Raw genomic sequence first — 22,082 nt, 5'->3', positions numbered from 1 at the left:
CCGGGGTGAAAGTCTCCCTGAGAACATGAGAGATGACTCCCAGGGCTGAATCCAGATGTGGCACTGTAGGATCAACAATGACATCCTGACCAAAACGGGGAAAAGAAGTGAGATTAATAAAGTATGAGTGGCAGAGAGAGTTCAAATACAGTCGAGAGGCTACTCTGGAGGTTGCTCTTACACAAGCTTGAGGTACACCTTGCTACCTATCATAACCTACCAACCCCTAACCAGGACCATTCCAGTCAATCCTAAAGAACACCTAGGGCAATATATAAGATTCCACAAGGGTTCCAGGCACTAGAGTAATTTTCCAGAAACCTACAACCTCCAGATGGGTTCCTGGTCCAGATAAGTCCTGAAACCTAGCCCAGCCTCTCCAGAAGATCAGATACTTCCATCTCCTTACCCCATATTAGTGACAGAGCCTTCCAATATCAAAAATTTAGAATTGCCATAGCCCAAACAACCCCAAAGAGAGGTATGGAAAGATCAAAGGTGATGGTGGAGTTTTGCATAGAAGATAGGTTTTAACAAATGAATATAAATGCTGAGTCATTAAATTGATATCTCTTTTAGTCTCCAGTATTTAGGAGCAGCTAGAAATAAAAACCTAAAATTGTGAAATTGTAACCCATGTCAAACTCTGAAATATGTTCTACAACTAACTGTGGTGCTGTGCTTTGAAATTCATAGTTTTTTTGTATATATGGTATTGTTCACAAAAAAAAAGGAGGAAAAAAAGTCGATTGTGATGATAAAATAATATTTAAGCCCTCTAGCTTCCTATATTCTGGAGCAGCTAGAAGGAAAAATAGGAGAGGTTCGTTTGGCAGTCCATGACAAACTCTTGGATTGGTCCTGTAACCACTTTTTGAAGAGTGCTTTGAAAACTATTGCTATTTTATTTCTTTGCTTTGTATATATGTTATATTATACAATTAAAAAAAGTTTAAAAAAAAAAAAAAAAGAACAAAGTTAGAGAACGTCCTGATTTCAAATCATCTGATTAATCAAGACACTGTCACATTGCCATAAGGACAGACAATGGAATAGAACTGGGAGTTCAGAAATAAACATTTACATTCGTGGTCAACTGATTTTCAACCAAGGTGCCAAGACAATTCAATAAGGAAAGGGTAGCTTTTTCCACAAACAATGCTGGGACAGCTAATAACCACAAGCAAAGAGATGAATTTAGACAGTTACCTCACACCACACACAAAAATTAACTCAAAATCGTTTGCAGACCTAATTATAAGAATTGAAACTATAAAACTTCTAGAAGAAAATGTAGGGAAAAAATGGTGATTCTTAGGTTAGGCAAAGATTTCTTAGACATGATACCAAAACAAAAAAACAACAATCCACAGCAAAAAACCTGATAAATAAAATTTCATCAAAATTAAAACCTTTTGCTTTTCAAAAGACATCATTAAGAAAAGGAAAAAGAAAAGGCACAGGCTGGGAGAACACATTTATACCTATCATGTATGTGATGAAGGGCCTGTATCCAGAACACATAAAGAACTCTTATAACTCTATATTAAGCAGCCTAATTATTCAATTTTTCATTCATCTGGAGCTTTAATTCCGTTTCTCTTGACCCTCACATTTCAGTTATAAGATCATTTGTTGAATGTTTGTATATGGTTGACAGAAATGTAAAATGGACAGGTACTGTGGAAAACATTCGGTGGTTCCTCAAAAAGTTAAATTCAGACTTACCATAAGACCTGACAAATCCATTTCTAAGTTACATACCCAAAAGAATGAAAGCAGAGACGCAAAAAGATTATTTTATACCAATGTTCATAGCAGCATTATTAACAATAGCCAAAAGGTGGGAACAGCCCAAATGTCCATCAGCAGATGAATGGATAACACAAAGTGACAGATACTTGGATACATAATGGAATATTATTCAACCATTAAAAGGAATGAAGTTTGTTCTTAGGAAATGTACAAGAATGCATTAAATGTTCAAAGGAGCATAATGTAAATAGGTATACAACCTACTTTCAAGTACAAAAAATACAGATAGATAGATATACAAGACTGAGAGAGAGATGGATGGAAAGATTTGGCAAATGTGACAAAATGTTAATACTGGTAGTTCTGGGTATCTGGAGAGAGGAAATATGCTGAAGTTCTCTGCATTGGGTTTTTGTATTATTTTCACAACTGTAAGTTTGAAGCTATTTCAAAATAAAAAGTTTAAAAGAATGGAGCGCTGTTACATGCTACAACACGGCCAAAACTTGTAAACATGCCACTGAGTGAAATAAGCCAGTCACAAAGAAAAAATCTTGTATGGCTCCACTTATATGAAATATATAGCACAGGCAAATTCATAGAAGCAGAAAGAGTAGAGGTTACCAAGGGCGAGGGTAGGAGGAACGGGGACTTAATATTTACTAGGGACAGAGTTTCTGTCTGGGGTAATGAAAGTTTTGGTAAAGGATGGTGGTGACGGCAGTGCGCTGTGCCTGTAATTACCACCACCGAATCATACACTGAAAAACGGTTAAGATGCGAAATCCCGAGAGAGAAATGTTACCACAATAGAGAATATTTTTAAAAAATCATTTGTTGTCCTTCACAAAGAAGTCAGAAGCCAAACTGGATAAGTCTGCTTCTTTTTTTATCACCCACCAAGATTTCCACAATCATCCCCAAACACGAACAGGATCCTAAGAGTCTATTTTTGCTCAACCATTGTAATGTGTCTTAGACATCTCACCCTTACTCTCTCGTCCCTGTAACTTGGAGTTAACATTTCCTTTCCGAAGCGTTCACTGACTCCAGCCCGCCCGCATTTACGAACTTTCTGGAGGCAGGCTGACCCGAGCGCGAATTCCGGCCGGGCCTACACCTACCAGCCCCGGGACCCCGGACCAGCCCCGTCACCGCTCTGGGCCTCCCGCTCCTGCCCTCTAACTGCGGGCGCCAACCTCCCACTCAGGGGGCCTGTGGGAATGACACGAGCCGGGCCCCAAACGTGGCGCGTTTCAAACACCCGACTGATGCTGGGAGCCGCCCCGAGGCCCTCCCCTCCCGGCTCAGCAGCCCAGCTCGAGGGTCGTCCTCCCCGAGGTCTGACCCCCGGCGTCGCGAACTCCTTGACAGGGCCCGAAGGCCCCGGCACGGACCGGGGCGCAGAGGAGCGGAAGGAAGGGAAGGAAGGAGCCGCGGCCCGCACCTTCTGATCCAGCTCCAGGCGGTAGGGCACAGCCTGGATCCTGCGGCGCGGCCGCGAGCCAGCGCGGGGCCCCGGGCCGGCGCCGGGCAGCACGAAGGTGGGCACGCCCAGCGCCCCCGAGAAGCTGAAGCCCCACACGAAGATGCGGTCGGCGCGGGCCGAGCGCTCGCCCACGTACTGGAACACGGGCGCGTCCGCGTCGGCCTCCGCTGCCTCGCGCCGGCTCCGAGACCGTCCGGCCGCCGTCCAGTGCCCACGTCCTGGCCCGGGACCGCTCAGCCGCCGCCCTAGCCGAGACACCGCAGCCAGCGTCGCGAGCGCCATGCTCCGCTTCACGCCTCAGGAGCTCCTGGGCGCCGCCATCTTGCGTGACCCTTGACCCCACGCCCCGGCGGAAGGGTCGGCGGCCACGTTTACTGCTGGATGAAGGCAAAGGTAGTACGGGCAGTCCAGGGCTCTAGGAGACCCGGAAGGCTGGGCGCCCGGAGTTGGAGCCAGGCACCTCTGTCCCTGCAGGTGCGGACCCTGGGGCCCCCGTCTTGGCTCAGTCCTCCTAGTGGCGTCTCCTTCTTGGAGCTCTCTCATCCGGCCAGGATCCACTCCCCTTACCCACGCTGTGTGCGTTTCCTGAGCATCGTCCCTGAGTCAGGCGCTGTGCTGGCCACTTTCATCTGCAAGCCCCTTTGCTTCTTGTCATCCAGGCAGGATAAGACATAGGTTTCCTACTCTGCAGTGTAGTGCTCCAGTGTAATGCTCTCCCTTTGCCACTGCCCCTCGCCATTTATTACCTGATCTTGCAGCCGCTACCAGACCACTTCAATCCATCCTGCAGCCACAGTGAGCTGCAGTGTAACGCTCTCTACCTTGCAGCGATTCCCTCCTCCCCAGCGTTATCTCGCCCTTCAGTCCGTCGCTCCGTTGTCAGACAGGTCTGCTGTAATTTCTGAAACCCTGTCCAGTTTCAGGATTGCATGCGAAGCGTGGAACGTCCTTCCCACGGCCCTCTTCTTCCTCTACATGGGTGACAAACTCCTGCTCACCCTCTATGATTCAGCTCAAGGATCTCCTTTGAATTTCCTTGAGGTTCCTTCATACAGTCCTCACAATTTTGTTCTAGTGAGTTTAGCGTGCAGCATCATGAATGAATGACCCAGGAGTCTGGGGACTTGGGTTCCAGTCCGGCTCTGCTATTGACTTGCCATGGGTGCTGTGAGGGGGATAAAATAATTGGTACATGAAATGATTTCTTTTTAAATAAATAAATGAGAGGTTCTAGCTTTATGGCCTGTAAGATCTCTTACAACCCATTTCTGATCCACGACAGGGGTTCACAAATTCCTAGTCCCAGATATTGAGGGCAAGTTCCTTTTTCTTTCTTTCTCCTTTTCTTCCTTTTCTCTTGTCTCTTTATGGCCTGATACTTGGGGCTAATCTAATTTTGATCTCCTCCCTAGGAGGAGACCAGTTCAGATTATGTTGTTGTCCTGGAATGTGTTTTGTATCCAGTCTGTGAAACATGTTTTTACCATTCTCTGAGGCTCTTCTGTAGAAGTGATTGGGGAACTGCCAAATGGCCAGGTGTGGGAGCCCTTTCCAAACGCTATGAAATCAGTAGCTTTGCTGGGCTGTGAAATCTATCCCCTGTTTATGCTGAGGTGCTATTTCCCTTGGCTGCTCCTGGTGACTGAGTGTGGTTGGGTTAGATGTGAAGGCAGACCTGTTCCCTGGAGACACAGACTCCTCTGACGGTCAGCATTAGCTCAAGGACTTCCTGATGGCGTTAACCAAATCTTTCCTGGACTGCATCACAGACTAGGATGCTTCTGCCCAACCTTCCCTCCCCTTCTCTCTCACCTGGGGTCAGACTTCCACAGTGGCCTGATGACCCTCCCAACTTTCTCAGGCTCTCTCCGCATTTTCTCCTACAGAGGCATTTCCCCTGGTAAAATTCTTGCTTATTTAATCCTATCTCAGCATCTACTTCTCAGAGGACACAGACTAGCACATAAAGAAACAAATGTGAGCAGAGGCATGAAGAAATGACAGAATGAGGCATTTAGATCTCCTGGATGGTGTGTTCCAAATAGAGGTACAGCAGGTGCAAAGGCCCTGAGGTGAGAGACTGCTTGGGAATGTGTACTGCAAGCCCCCCCCCCCCCAAGGCGATTACATCAACCCAATATAGTCCTGTACAGCTCTTCAATTATTTTTGGTAGATGACCATAAGCCATCAAAAACTTCCTTGGTAACTGTATTAGTTAGGGTTCTCTAGAGAAACAGAGTCAACAGGGAACACTTGCAAATATAAAATTTATAAAAGTGTCTCATGTGACCACAGGAACGCAGAGTCCAAAATCCACAGGGCAGGCTGTGAAGCCAACGACTCCAATGGATGGTCTGGATGAACTCCACAGGAGAGGCTCACCAGCCAAAGCAGGAATGGAACCTGTCTGCTCTGAGTCCTCCTTAAAAAGCTTCTGGTGATTAGATTTAGCATCACTAATTGTAGAAGACACTCCCCTTTGGCTGATTACAAATGGAATCAGCTGTGGATGCAGCTGATGTGATCATGACCTAATCCTATGAAATGTCCTCATTGCAACAGACAGGCCAGCACTTGCCCAATCAGATAAAGAGATACCACAACTTGGCCAAGTTGACACATGTCCCTAACCATGACAGTAACAGTTTCCTATTTTTCCTCCACAGCCTTGTTAACCAGGTTATAAGGAAAGCAAGTCTCCAAATTATGTTACACAAACAGACATTTACTTTACAACTTTCATCGGCCAATAGGCATAAAACAATTCATAAAACCTATTCTGCAAGATCCGTAGTCCCCGCTGCTCTGTCCTTGTAGATGCACCAACCAGCCCATGCCTGTCCAATTTTTCCCAAGGCAAATAAAAGTTCCAGAAGAAAGGTTTTTCTTTCCCTTTTAGCGGCAGTTGGCATTTGCCTTGAGAGATCTGTGTGGGACTCAAGCCTCAAACTCAAACAGTCTGTACCAGAAGTAGGGTGGTGTTAAACCCTGACTTGTTGGGGCATCACGCTTGCTAAGGCTCTTACTCATTGAGGTCTGGGAAGAAGTAGAGAGACTACAAAGCACTCGGTTTCACTATAACTCTAGCAGATGAACAGTATGGAGTTAATAGTAATTGCGAGGTCTGTGGAGTCAGCTGGCTTTATTAGCTGCATAGAAAGCCTTGAAGGGAGATAATGACAAGTTCAGCTCAACCAGCTCTTAATTCAGGGTGTGCTCAGAAATGCAAAAGGCCTCCATGGTGCTGGTTAAAGAAACTTTCACCTACTGTAGCCATAAAGGAGCTAAAGGGCTGGGATTGCATTGTAAAGGTGTCAAGAGCTTCAGGGGAGGCTGGATGTACGACTTTCACAGGCCTCCTAGGCTGCAGTCAGGCCCTGATGGAGAAGGTGTGGGGCCCTGGAGTTGGGATGGGCCATTGGGATTATATGCCCGATAATCTCAAAATGCAAGTCTCCTGATACTTCCTAACCAGCAGAAGTAGCCCCTTCCTCTTTGATATAGAACAGCAGCCTTCCCTTGCCCGGACTCATGTAAAGATCTTATCTCGCAAAATGATGCTTATCCTCCTCCAGCTACAACCTCCCTCATCTCATTGCCTCCAGGTCGATATTGAGGATCCAGTCTCAGTACAGTCTAAGTGGGAAAAACTGTCCGATTTTTAGGAGGAAATAGCTTACTCACTGGTAGAGTTGTAGTCCCTGGTTAATATGAACCGGGAGGAAATAGGGTGTTGGACCAGCAAACTCAGAATAAAAGAATTTGTGAAAGGGAGAGTCTATTATCCAGAATCTATAAAGAACTCTTAGAAATCAATGACACAAAGACAAACCACCAATTTTTTTTAATGGACAAAGGACTTAACAAATATCTCCCTGAAGAAGATATACAATTAGACAAGAAGCACATGGAAAGATACTCGTTATAATTAGTCATTAGGGAAATGCAAATCAAAACTACAATGAAAAAAAAAACACAATGAATATACTTGACACCTACTAGGATGGCCGTGATTCAATAAATAAATAAATAACAAGTGTTGATGAAGGCATGGAGAAATGGGAACCATCGTGCATTGCTGGTGGGAATGTATAATGGGAAACAGTGTGGTGGTTCCTCACAAAGTTGAGCATAGAATCACCATATAACACAGCAATTTCAATCCTTGGTTTATACCCAAGAGAATTGAAAACTTGTTCAAACAAAAGCTTGTTCATAAATGTTCATGGCGGCACTATTTACAATAGCCAAAAGGTAGAAACAATCCAAGTGTTCATCAGCATGAGCTGATAAATGAATAAACAAAACGTGATATATCTGTACAATGGAATACTATTCAGCCATAAATAGGAATGAAGTTGGTCTGTTAAACCCCAACCACCATCACTTCTGTTGACTCTTAAGAACACACAGGGCTTGAACAGAGACTCTATAAAGATTTCATGCACTAGGCTCATCTTCCTGGAACCTATAATTTCCAGAGGATTCCTGGGTCAGATAAATCCTGAAACTCACAGGGACCAGCCTCTCCAAGATTATCAGTTAATTACATCCCCCTATCCTTTAGTGTCACCCCATCTCAACATGAAAAAGTCAGAAGGGACATTGCCCAGAGATCCCTATAGATTTGGAGAGGGATCAAAGGAGACAGAGGCGGTATAACAGAGAAAATAGGATTTAACAAATGAGTATGACTGCTGCATCACTATTTAATATTCCTTCTAGCCGCCAGTGTTTTGGAGCAGCTATAAGGAAAAATCTGAGATAGTAGAAGGGTAACCCATGACAAACTCTGGAATCTGTTCTGTAACTGCTTGTTGAGGTGTGCTTTGAAAATTATTGCTTTTTCTTTCTTTGTTCTGTATATGGGTTGTGTTTTACAATAAAAAAGTTAAACAAACAAACAAAAAGGAGTGAAGTGCTGATGCATGTACAAGATGGATGAACTTTGAAGATACATGTTAAGACAAGGAAGCCAGGTACTAAGGGCCACATATTGTATGATTCCACTTATATGAAATATCCAGAATGGGCAAATCCATAGAGAGAAAAAGATTATAGCTGCTGGAAGCTGGGGCAGGAGAATGTGAGGCACAACTGCTTTACGGGCATGGGGTCTCCATTTGGGATAATGAAAAGGTTTGGAACTAGACAGTGATGGTGATTGCATAACATTGTAAAGGTACTTGATGCCACTGAATTGTACACTTTAAAATGGTTAAAATGGTCAATTGATGCTATGTCTATATCACAATAGAAACAAAAGAATGGGTGGGGGGATGTGCTGGTTTGAAAGGATGTATGTCCCCTAGAAAAGCCATGTTTTAATCTAAATACTGTATGTTTGAAATTATAATCAGATCATCTCCCTGGAGATGTGATTTAATCAAGAGTGGTTGTTAAACTGGATTAGGTGATGACATGTCTCCACCCATTTGGGCGGATCTTGATAAGTTTCTGGAGTCCTATAAAAAAAGGAAACATTTTGGAGAATGAGAGAGATTCAGAGAGAGTAGAGAATGCTGTTGAGAGAGAAAGAAGCCCTGACTGTGTTCACCATGTGCCTTCTCACTTGAGAGAGAAACCCTGAACTTCACTGGCCTTCTTGAACCAAGGAATCTTTCCATGGATGGATCCTTGGTTGGACATTTCTGTAGACTTGTTTTAATTGGGACATTGTCTCGGCCTTAGAACTGTAAACTAGCAACTTATTAAAATCCCCCCTTTAGAAGCCATTTCCTTTCTAGTATATTGCATTCCAGCAGCTAGCAAACTAGAACCGGGAAATTTATTGACACAGGAGCATCTCCTTTAGGATTTAACATCCTGGCAAGGACTTCTGGAACCGATGCTAATATTCTGCTGGGAATGCTTCAGGAAGCTCATCCACGATGATAACGTGCAGTAGATGAGATGCAGCTGCTGCAAACCCTCAGCAGAGAAGAGAGTCAGAAGGTCCAGGAAAATGGGCATGGATTTGGTACATGCCATCAGAGAACCCACTACCTGACTCTGTTCCCTGGGAGGGCCAAGAGGACTCTTCCTTCACAAGGCAATAAGAAATGTATAGGTGAGGAAATAGTTCTGAGATGCTTGAGGGTGACCGTTCCCTGTAGTATAGTGACTCCCTGAGGCCTGGTAGGATTCGAGCACAGCGGAGACCAGGTGACCGGACATAACTTTCATCAGAAGCAAGGTGGATACATTTGATATAACAGGTAACAGGTAACGGGCAGAGAGGCAACCATAGTACAGCGCCTTGACCTCCAGCCATCTGTGACAGTGACCATCTGACCATGGTATTCTTAGGGAGGAGCTGTAAGGGTTGACAACTAATGTGCTTCTAGAGTTGTATAATCAGGAAAAAGAAATACCCAATGAGCTGATAACATTTGCCACAATGGAAAATCACAATTCCTGTTTTCAGATCTGAGCCGGTTCTCAGACCAGAGCCCAGCAGTTGAAGGGCAGATGGGGTCCACCGAAGAAGGACCCTGCACAGTCACTACAAGTGTAGTCAATACATAGTCTCCTAATGGAATCTCTGGTCATTTAGCAGAGTAACTATAAACTTGAGAGGTCTGGATGTCCAGACATCTCAAGAGCTGTTGGATACAGGGTCTGAGTTGACGCTGACATCATAAGACCCCATGTCCAAATACATCTCACAGTGGGTCAAATGTGACTAAGGACCACACTGTGATGATTTCCCTGATACTCAGGTTCATGATGGGGATAGATACACATAGCAGCTTACATCGGTTCCCTTGCACGGTCTGGACCGAGCTGGTCTAACATCAGAAGCCGTGCTGCATCCCAGGTGGAATTGCAGTCTTTACCGCCACCTTCGAAGGTGAGTCCTTACAGGATTCAGAGGTGGTGGTTCCCACCACATCCCTGTTCAACTCGCCATTTGGATTCAGCTAAACCCAGATGGATCGTGGCAGGAGACAACAGATTCCTGAAAACTGAACATAACTGCAGTGTTGGGTATAGGATTTTGTTGGAACAAGTCAAGACAGCCTCCGGAACTTGACAAGGGACACTGACCCGGTGAATGGATTCTTTCCAATCCCATTGGCAAAGAGGATCAGAAGCAGTTTGTATAGGAAAGACAGCAGGACTCATGAAATTTCTCGGCCCCTCTCACTCCTGAGCCCTGGGACGGCCTCCTAAAGTAAATATCTGGGTAGAAAACTTGTCTCAGGTTCTGTTTTGTAGGAATCCAAGCTAAGACATATATTGATTAAGTGTAATTAGGTAAACATTTATTATTATTTAAATTATTTATAGACTGGTGGAATATTTATATATTTATGAAATTCAGGTATGGTTTTCAACTGTCCATGCTTAAACACAGGGCTGTCTTTTCATCTGAGATTATAGCCTTTCTGTTTTTTTTATTTTAAATATCTGATCTTTTGCAAACCAGTAGTGATAGAGAGAAGGCTTTATTTTAAATATTTTACTTGGAAAAATATTGGCAACCCTATGTGGACCTCCCACATTTCTTTTAAAATTTTACTTTTAAGGGATAGGTAAAAGACGGGAAACCACTGATTTGAAATTTAGGAGAAAAAGGGAGGTGACGTGCCCTGCAATGCAAACCACAGCCACAGGGTGGCAATGGTTGTCCATCAATTTTGTGACTTGTTCACAGTGAGCCTATGAGTAGATTTTGGCCAATGAAGAACTGAATTTATAGTCACAGCTGGATTTATATTTATTTCTATCAAACCTGATTGTTTTTATAGACTGCTTTATGCTGGCAAATATTTGGGGTTTTGTCCAAATTTGTGTCTGGTAAATACAGCAAAATATCGGCTACTCCAAAGAATCAAAATGTCAGGTACTAGTAGTCAAGCTAACTTTTTCTCCAGCCTATGACGTTTGCTTTAGGTGAGCTAAATTTTTTTATACTTTCGGGGTAGACAAAAGTAGTTGGTCTGGGAAGGAGTGAACTTTACTAGTCTTACAGATAGATGTATTATTATTATTAATTTTTAATTATACAAATGATATGTGATACAATATATATGTAAAAATAATATATATATATATGTGTATATATATATATATATATATATATATTGCATATGGTTAAGGCTAAATGCTTCTTTGACCACAACTCCACTTATATATGTTACCATAGACAAAAATTCTTCATTTTTGTATTGTAGGTGTGTGTTTAAATAAAATGGTATATATATGTGTGTGTGTGTGTATACATATATATATATATATATATATCCTTCTACAACTTTCTCTTTTCACTTAAAACTGTCTTTGAGATATTTTTATGTCAGTCTATTTTTACCTACCTTATTCTTTTTTTTAAATTTTTTATTAACTAAAAAAATTACAAGAAACAAACATTCCCAACACATACACTCAGCAATTCACAATATCATCACATAGTTGCATATTCATCATCATGATCATTTCTCAGAACATTAGCATCAATTCAGAAAAAGAAATAAAAAGACAACAGAAAAATATAACAAACAGAAAAAAAAAATTTTTACAGGCCATACCCCTTACTGATCCCTTTCATTGATCACTAGCATTTCAAACTAAATCTATTTTAACATTTGTTCCCCCATTATTTATTTTTATATAAATAATGTTTATTTATATAAACATTAAATAATGTTTATTAATATAAACATTAAGTAATGTTTATATTATTACAGTGTTCCTCTCATCTGTTGACAAGGCAGATAAAAGGAGCATCAGACACAAGGTTTTCACAATCACACAGTCACATTGTGAAAGCTATATCATTATACAATCATCATCAAGAAACATGGCTACTGGAACACAGCTCTACATTTTCAGGCAGTTCCCTCCAGCCTCTCCATTACATATTGGATAACAAGGTGATATCTACTTAATGCTTAAGAATAACCACCAGGATAACCTCTCGACCCTGTTTGGAATCTCTCAGCCATTGACACTTTGTCTCATTTCACTCTTCCCCCTTTTGGTCAAGAAGGTTTTCTTAATCCCTTGATGCTGGGTCTCAGCTCATTCTAGAGTTTTTCTCAATCCCTTGATGCTGAATCTCAGTTCATTCTGGGATTTCTGTCCCACGCTGCCAGGAAGATCCACACCCCTGGTAGTCATGTTCCACGTAGACAGGGGGAGGGTGGTGAGTCTGCTTGCTGTGTTGGCTGGAGAGAGAGGCCACATCTGAGCAACAAAAGAGGCTCTCTTGGGGGTGACTCTTAGGCTTAATTTTAAGTAGGCTCGACCTATCCCCTGTGGGGCTAAGTTTCATATGAACAAACCCCAAGACTGGGGGCTCAGCCTATAGCTTTGGTTGTCCACACTGCTTGTGAGAATATCAAGAATTCAACTTGGGGAAGTTGAGTTTTCCCCCATTCTCACCATTCCCCGAAGGGGACTTTGCAAGTACTTTTCCACTGACTGATCGAATCACTCTGGAATTCATCAGGGCATAACCTGGACAAACCAACAAAATCTCATGTCCTATACAAAGTTCCATGTACAATATCTTACCCTATTTCTATCTCCTGATGGTCTCTGTTACCAATGAAATATTCCAACTTAATTCACTAATGTCAGTTCATATCAGTGAGACCATACAGTATTTGTCCTTTTGCTTTTGCCTTATCACACTCAACATAATGTCCTGAAGCTCCATCCATGTTGTTACATACTTCATAACTTTATTCTGTCTTACAGCTGCATAATATTCTATTGTATGCATATACCACAATTTGTTTAGCCACTTGTCTGTTGATGGACATTTTGGCTGTTTCCATCTCTTGGTACTTGTAAATAATGCTGCCAAAAACACATTTGCAAAAATGCAAATGTCCATTTGTGTTCTTGCCCTCATGTCCTTTGAGTAGAGACAGCATATAGAAGGGTCCTGTTTTTTAATCCATTCAGCCAGTCTATGTCTTTTGATTGGGGGGTTTAGTCCATTAACATTCAGTGTTATTACTGCACGGCTAGTACTTTCTTCTACTATTTTGTCTTTTGGATTTTATATGTCATATCTAATTTTCCTTCTTTTTACCTTTACTCATAGTCTTCCTTTCTACCCTCTTCCCCGCACCTCTTTCTTTCTTTTCATATCTGTCCCTAGTGCTCCTTTTAAAATTCTTGCAGAGCTGGTCTCTTGGTCACGAATTCTCTCAGTGATTTTTTGTCTGAAAATGTTTTAATTTCTCCCTCATTTTTGAAGGACAATTTTGCTGGATATAGAATTCTTGGTTGGCAGTTTTTCTCTTTTAATAATTTAAATATATCATCCCACTGTCTTCTCGCCTCCAAGGTTTCTGCTGAGAAATCTATGCATAGCCTTATTGGGCTTCCCTTGTAAGTGATGGATTGCTTTTCTCTTGCTGCTTTCAAGATTCTCTCTCTCTCTTTGACCTCTGACATTCTGATTAGTAAATGTCTTTGGAGTACTTCTATTTAGATCTATTCTCTTTGGGGTACACTGCACTTCTTGGATCTGTAATTTTAAGTCCTTCATAAGAGTTGGGAAATTTTCAGTGATAATTTCCTCCATTAGTTTTTCTCCTCCTTTTCCCTTCTCTTCTCCTTCTGGGACACCCACAATGCATATATTTGTGTGCTTCATATTATCATTCAATTCCCTGTGTTCCTGCTCATATTTTTCCATTTTTTTCCCTATAGTTTCTGTTTCTTGTTGGATTTCAGATGTTCCATCCTCCAGTTCACTAATCCTATGTTCTGTCTCTTGAAATCTACCAATGTAAGTTTCCATTCTTTTTTTCATCTCCTCTACTGTGCCTTTCATTCCCATAAGTTCTGTGGTTTGTTTTTTCAGACTTTCAATTTCTTCTTTTTGTTCATTCTTTGCCTTCTTTATATCCTCCCTCATTTCATTGATTTGGCTTTTGATGAGGTTTTCCATATCTGTTTGTATATTCTGAATTAATTGTTTTAGCTCCTGCACCTCATTTGAATTGTTGGTTTGTTCCTTTGACTGGGCCATATCTTCAATTTTTCTAGTGTGATTTGTTATTTTTTGCTGGTCTCTAGGCATTTAATTACCTTACTTAGTTTATTCTGGAGATTGCTTTCACTTCTTTTACCTAAGATTTTCTTGCTGGATGAATTTGTTGTCTATCTGTTCTTTGACATTCAGTTCAGCTTTTTCTGGACCTCTAGCTTAGATTTTGTTTAACAGAGGAGAATTTTTCAGTTCTTGTTTTCTTGTCTTGCCCTGCTTGTATGGTGCCTTTTCCCCCCACCCTTAGGAGGGTCTACGTAGGTATTATAGACCCCAGCCAGATTTTCCCAGACCAAGCTGGCCTCCTGTCAGGAGGAAAGAGTCACCTGTATCAGTTTTCCCTGCAGGTGAGACCCAGCAGGTTGAAAGACTTTCCTGAGAAGTCTCTTGGCTCTGTTTTTCTTATCCTGCCCAGTATATGGCGCTTGTAAGCCTGCAGGTCCCACCAGCATAAGATGATGTGGTACCTTTAACTTTGGCAGACTCTCCCTGTTCTAGTTTGCTAGCTGCCAGAATGCAATATAACAAAAACAGAATGGCCTTTAAAAAGGGGAATTTAATAAGTTGCTGGTTTACAGTTCTAAGGCCAAGAAAATGTCCCAATTAAAACAAGTCTATAGAAATGTCCAATCATAGGCATCCAGGGAAAGATACCTTGGTTCGAGAAGGCCGATAAAATTCAGGGCTTCTCTCTCAAGTGAGAAGGCACATGGCGAACACAGTCAGGGCTTCTCTCTCAGCTGGAAGTGCCCATGGCAAATATGGCGTCATCTGCTAGCTTACTCTCCTGGATTCTGGTTTCATGCAGCTCCCCGGGAGGCATTTTCCTTCTTCATTTCCAAAGGTCATTGGCTGGTGGACTCTCTGCTTTGTAGCGTTGCAGCATTCTCTGCTCTCTCTGGATCTCTACCTACCTTGTTCTTTATCACTGTTGCCTGTTATAGATAAACCATATCTTATTTGGCCATCCTTCATTGGGTGGACATTTTGGAGGTTTCCCTTTTTTATTTTTTACTTCTATAATATTACAGTTAATACTCTTGAGCGTGTCTCTTTCACACCTGTGTGAGGGTACCTCCTGGGTAGATCCTGATAGAAAAATAAAACTGGTGGGCTATAGAGAATGCTCATTTTCAAATGTTAATAGATATTTTCAATTTGTTCGCTAAAACTTGTGTTTTGATAGTGTGATTGGATTGATTTTTCCATATCCTCACCAACAGCTGATACAAACTTTAAAAAACGTCCGTCAATATGATAGCTAAAATATCCTATCTCGTTGTTGACATAATTTATATTTCTGTATTCTCAAGGAAATTTGAGCATTTTATGTTTACTGGTCTTCTGGAAATTTCCCCTCTCTTCATAACCGTGGTCAGATTTCTGTTGGGTTGTTTGTCTTTTAATAATTTGTAGGAATACTTGATATGTTCTGGACAGAAATCTGTTAGGTGTTGAAATAGTTTCTCCTGTCTTTGTACCTTATTTATGGTGTCTTTTGTCATAAAAACATGTTATTTCGATCAGCTTTGTTAGTCTTATCATTAGAGCTTTTACTTTCTGTATCTTATTAGGATGGCTATTAAACAAGGCAAAAACATATTCTGTGATTTTTTAAAATTCATTTATTAATTTAAAAAATTAACAAATGAAATAAAAATTAACATAGATAATCAGTAATTCACAATATCATCACTTAGTTGCATATTCATCATTTCTTAGAACATTTGCATCCACTCAGAAAAAGAAATAAAAAGACAATAGAAAAAGAAATAAAACGAAAACAGAAAAAAAAAGATTATACCTACCATACCCCTTACCCCTCGCTTTCACTGATCACTAGCATTTCAAACTATATTTATTTTAACATTTGCTCCCCGTGTTATTTATTTCCATTCTATATATTCTACTCGTCTGTTGACAAGGTAGATAAAAGGAGCATCAGACACAAGGCTTTCACCATCTCTGTGATATTTTTAAAGCATTTGATTGAAAACTTTTATTTTTTATCTTTCAGTTTGAAGTAATTATTATGAGTGGCATTAGACAAACCTGAATATTTATTGATAATTGTTTCCACATGGATAGCTAGTTGTCCCAAATAATTTATTGGCTAGTACAGACTTCTCTGAAAGTGTGAAGTATTTACAACATACTATAAGTTTCTATAAATACATGGGTAACTTTCTGGAAAGCATTTGTTTCTACTGATCTATTATTGTGCTAATATGACAAAGTTGCAATTGCTGCATCTTTATAAAATGTTCTGGTTTTTATTCAAGCACCTCTTCTATGTTCTTTTATAAAATTGCCTGAACTATTCATAACATTGACTTTCATATAAATTTCAAAATTTCACCCTGTCAAGTTGCACACAAAAAGATCCCCCTGGGGATTTGAATGGAATTGCATTAAATTCATGAGCTAATTGAGATAATTTAACTAGGAGGAATGACATTTTACAATATTGAGTGAATGTAGTATTCTCTAATATTACAGTTGGTTTCAATCATCTACTTGAATGGATTCTACCCTCTCTTTATAGATAAACATTTCTTTCAGTTTTCTGAGAACAGGATCATCCAACTTTTTAGGGCAGTTGTTTCCAAATTATTTTTATTATTAATTTTTGAGCATGAAAAAATACCAAATTATATACCCACCTTATTATACTAATATGTACTTTGTAAATCATACAAAGAAAAATTTAAAGAATGAGATAAAGATGAAAAGCCAATTTTAAAATGAATATTTTATTTTGTTTTTTAAACCATTTTATTCTCTCTAAAGGAAGTAGTGGTAGGAAACTAGTAGTGGTAAGATGTTTTTAGTGAGAGCAATGTACGTGCATATGCCCACTTAAAAAAATAGCCTTAATATTTTGTGATAAAAAATGTGAAGGGCTAAGTTTTTCATCAGTTTTGGGATACAATTTATGAATAATAATAAATTTAAAGTGTATAGTTCAATGAACCCTGAAAAATATATTCACTTGTGTGGGTGCTAATACAATTAACATCAGCATAATTTCATCACCCCCAAGCTTTCTTAGGTCCTTTGCAGTCACTACCAGCAAAGGAAACTGACATATTTTCTGCCACAATGGAATAGTTTACACTTTCTAGAATATTATATGTAGGTTATATAAATTTTGTACTCTGTCTTGTTTGACTTGGCATGATGATTTTGAAATTAATCCATATGTTAAATATATCAGTAATTCATTCTTTTATATTGCTGAGTTGTAGTCCATTTTTGAATGAGTTGCAGAGTATTTCCTCCTCTTCAGCCTTTGGAAAGAGTTTGTGTAGAATTGATTGGTTGTTTTTTTATTTTTTGTTTTTATCCTTAACTGTTTTGTAGCATTCACCAGTAAAGCCATGCTGGGCCTAGAATTTCTTTGTGAGAAATTTTTAAACTACAATTTCAATTTAATAGATATTGGGTTGTTTGGGTTATCTATTTATTCCTTTTGTTTCTTTGTTTTGTTTTTTTGCTTGGGCAGGCACGGGGAATCGAACCTGGGTCTCCGGCTTGGCAGACAAGAACTCTGCCTGCTAAGCCACCGTGGCCCACCCTATCTATTTATTCTTGACTGAACTTTAATGATGCTTTCAAGAAATTTTTCCATCTCCTCTAAATTGTAAAACTTAGTGCCATAAAATTGCACATAATATTGCTGTTTTGTCCTTTTAATGTCTGTAAACCTGAAAAGTGATTTCATCTGTTTTATTCCTGATATTGGTAAGATGTGTCTGCATGTGTTTTTCCCTGATCAGTCTAGCCAGAAGTTTCTCAATTTTATTAATCTATAAAAAATAACAGCTTTTGATTCCATCAATTTTCTCAATTATTTTTCTGTTTTCTTTTTCATTGACCTCAGATTTTATCTCTATTACTTCCTCTCCTCTTACTGCTTAATTTGCTTTATTTTTCTGCTTTATTTTTCTCCTATTCTTCTAATTTCGTAAGTGGAAGCTGAGGTCATTAATGGGAGGTCTTCCTTCTTTTCTAATATAGGTGTTAGTTCAGAATCCCACCAATTCTTATGTGTTGTCATTTCATTTTCATTCATTTCAAAACACTTTCTCATTTCCCTTTTTTCTTCCCAGAGGGATAAATGATTTATTTAGATTTACAGTCCTCTACGAAATACAAATATTGATTCAGTGAGTCAGTATATGATAAAAGATATTCTGAAATGATATTTCATAAACACTAATTATTCTTCCCAAGTCTGGATTTCCTGGAATTCACCTCAGTCACGACTGAGCTTTTCTTCCACTTCTACCGTTTGAAGATCCGTCTACTTCCAGCCTGAACCAGGTGACATGCACAGAACCCACCACAGCTTGTCCAATACCCTGACAGTGTTTTCTTTCAAACTATGTTGCCTGCCCTGTGATTAGAAATAGAACACACCGAATTTACTCCCAACTGTCACTACTGCAAGAAAAACTGGTATAAAGATGTTCTCTGAAACATATCGTCTTTCATCTAGACTCAGAAGCTAGAAATACAGTTAAAAAAAAAGAAGACAGAAAGAAAAAAGTGAAAACAGAAAGAAGCAGTGGGAGTCCATGGCTATTCCTACCAGTAACCTACCTGGGCTAAGCCCACCAGCGACAACCATGGTTGTTGAAGATGAGGCTGCTGAAAAGACTCCAGGGGACCTTTCTATGACATGACAGAGATGGATGACTTCTCAGCTCCAGACTCAGATACTTCACAGCTTCCAGCGGCCTCACCACCGATGTTTCACCTAGGAGATATTTTTGCCATCAGGCTAGTTGAGCTTTATGGGCTTCCCCTTCTTTCTGTCCATAGTCTTCCCATGGTTTCAGCTGGGGACCAAGGATCATCACTGTCTTAAGGATGGGTTACTTAGAGGGTGCCCGTGGGGGAACAATCTTCCATGCATTCTGCAGTTCCCATTGGGGTTTGCCAGGTGCTTTTCAAATACAGCATACGCCAGGACATCCTTGGGCACATCTTCCTGTCCATACATCAATGGTCCAAACCGGTCATAGATGGCCAGCGTCCGCCGAGTCTGCATGTGTACGGTGACCTGGCCGTACATGCTGCCCTGGTTCACCAAACTTGAACAGTGAACCTGAACCACCTGGGATGGCTCTAAAGATTCCACCATCCAGCAGATGGTCTTGTACTTGATGTCCCAGACCATGTCCAGAAAACAGTGTTCTGTTATCCAAGTATGAAGCGGTCATGGTCTGAGTTGATTAGACAAAGGTGAGCATCAATGAAGAGATCCTTAGCTTTTTCAGGAAAGTCCTTTGTTTTAAAATTAGCATCATATTCTTTTATCTTCTGGATTGAAAACTGTGATGCCACATTCTTCTTCAGTTGCTCAGTTTTCTGTTTCAGTCCTTCCTTTGAAAGAGATGGCATACAAGCATCACCCTCAGGGGGAAAACACACGTCAACAATACCAGCTGCACAGGCCAGATGTGTGCGACGTTCCACACGTTCCTGAGGAATGACCAATCCTGCTTTCCACATATACTCTATAAACCCCTTTTCTGTTTTGTATTTGGGTTCATAAATAGAGGGTATAAAAATTTTTTAGTTCTCACTGAAATTACAGCTGCAGACTGAGTCACCAGGGCTGGCTGCTGAGACCACCAACCCCAAACCCTGAGTAAGACAATCCCCGTGGCATAGGCACTGCCATTTTGTTCACCCAAAGACTGCTGGGCTCTCTCATTTCCCTTTTTTTCTTTATTTCTTTTTTTTTCCCTGCATGCAGGCATCAAGAATTGAACCCAGGTCTCCGGTCTTATTTCCCTTTTAATTTATTTTTTATTCTATGGCTTATTCAGAAATGTGTTATTTTGTCTCCAGATATTTAGGGGTTTTTCAGGAATCTTTCCATTCTGGATTTCTAATTCGATTCCATGTGACTGCTTTTTTTTTTTTTTTTTTAACATGGGCAGGCACCAGGAATCGAACCTGGGTCCTTGGGCATGGCAGGCAAGCATTCTGACCTGCTGAGCCACAGTGGCCTGCCCCATGTGACTGCTTTTTAAATGTTTCTTTTTAATATTAGTTTTGAGGAATTTGATTATGAAGTGATTTGGTATAGCATTCTTTGTGTTTTCTGTGCTTAGGGTTACATTGAGCTTCTTGGAGCTATAGGGTTTTACTTCCCATTAAGTTTGGAAAACTTTCTCTCCACTTTTGTGGAGACTTCAATTACTTGTATATTAAACTGCTTGAAGTTGTCCTACAGTTCACGAATGCTCTTTTCACTTTTAAAAATTATTTTTCTCTGTGTGTTTGGATAGTTTCTATTGTGGTGCCTTCAAGATCACTAATCTTTTCTTCAGCGATGTCTAATGTGTCATTAATTTCATCCAGTATATTTTTCATCTCAGACATTGTGGTGTTCATCTCCAGAAGTTCAATGTAAGTTTTTAAAGTATTTTCCATTTCTCTACTTAACTGATTGTGCATATAGAGTACACTAATCATTCTTTTTATGTCCTTTTCAGTTAATTTTAACGTCTTTGTGAATTCTCAGTTAGCTTCAGTCAGTTATTCTTTTCATTATGGGTTATGTTTTCCTGTTTCTTAGTGTACCTGTGTGGTAGCTTGAAAATGTTATGTGTCCTAGAAAAGCCCATGTTCTCTTAATCCATTCCTGTGGATGGACCTTTTGGTTACATTATTTCAACTGAGATGTGACCTGCCTCATTCAGGGTGAGTCTTATTCCTCCTACTGGAGCCCTTTATAGGGGATAAAACACAGACAGAAGCTAAAAGATAAAATTAAAAGAAGCTCGTATAGAAAAGTCCTGGAGAAGCTAAGAGGATCCACAGAGCTCATAAAGGAAGCCACTGGAACCAGAACCTGCAAGCAATGAAACCTGGGAATGAAGAACCAGCAGATGCTGGTCATATGCCTTCCATATGACAGAGGTGTCCCAGATCCCAGCAGCCAGTCTTCAGAGTCCAGGTATCATCCTGTCAATGCCTTGAGTTGGATATTTTCATGGCCTTAGAATTGTACACTTATAAGCTTATAAGTATCCATTGTAAAAGCCAACTTGTTTCTGGTATATTGCATTCTGGCAGATTTAGCAAAGCCAAACAGCCTGGTAATCTTTGATGAGATGCTAGACATTGCAAATTTTACTTTTTGTGTATGTGTTAGATTTTTTATTATTATTATTACTACAAATCTTCTTTGATCCATTCAGGTCTTGTGTTTATGATTTCTTGGGTAGATCTAGAGCAGTGCTCAGTCTAGGGCTAATTTCCCTCACTAATGAGGCAAGACCCAATGCCACATGAATTAGGAGTTTTTCCAGCCTGGCAGGTGGCAATAGACATTATTCTCCACCCTTGGTGAGTCCCAGTTACTATTCCTTTAATACTTTCAGATGGTTCTTTACCCAGCTACAGGTAATATCTTCACACACATGTACTTATGAGTACATATGAGTGCTGAATAGTCCATGGGTTCCTCTGCAAACCTCTGAAGTTTCTCTCCATGCAGTTCTCACCTCTTGGATACTCTGCCCCATGAACTCTAGCTGTCTTGTTCTCTATAGACTCTCAGTTCCATTTCCTTAATGAAGGAATTCTGCCAGGCTTTGCCTAAGTTCCCCTGACCTGAGCCACGACCTGGAAACTATCTCAAGTATGTAAGCCGAGGCAACATAGAGTTCGCTTTCTGTTTATCATCTCTCAGAGAATATTGTCCTTTTGTTGCCTGATGTCCAATGTCTTGAAAAAAATCATTATTTTGAGGGGTTTTGTTGTTGTTGTTCCTTTTTTTTTTTTTTTCTTTTTAGTAATTT

At 40.4% G+C, this 22,082-nt stretch overlaps 1 protein-coding gene and 1 pseudogene across 2 annotated transcripts in view; both read right to left on the bottom strand.

Moving 5' to 3' along the window:
* RCC1L (RCC1 like) overlaps positions 1-3,618 on the bottom strand; it is a 54,384-nt gene extending 50,766 nt beyond the window's left edge. For both annotated transcript variants that reach the window (XM_077140997.1, XM_077140998.1), the window contains exon 1: positions 3,203-3,618. In XM_077140997.1, the coding sequence (XP_076997112.1) occupies positions 3,203-3,526 (324 nt within the window). In that variant the 5' untranslated portion in view covers positions 3,527-3,618. The remainder of the gene's footprint in view (positions 1-3,202) is intronic.
* A 15,422-nt stretch (positions 3,619-19,040) lies between these two features.
* LOC143666493 (large ribosomal subunit protein mL45 pseudogene) lies at positions 19,041-19,951 on the bottom strand (annotated as a pseudogene).
* Between the last annotated feature and the right edge of the window lie 2,131 nt (positions 19,952-22,082).

The sequence above is a fragment of the Tamandua tetradactyla genome, chromosome 23, assembly GCF_023851605.1.
Source record: "Tamandua tetradactyla isolate mTamTet1 chromosome 23, mTamTet1.pri, whole genome shotgun sequence".
Classification (NCBI taxonomy): Eukaryota; Metazoa; Chordata; class Mammalia; order Pilosa; family Myrmecophagidae; genus Tamandua; species Tamandua tetradactyla.
Note: the sequence above shows the minus strand (reverse complement) of the source record. Positions and strands in the feature narration are given on the sequence as shown.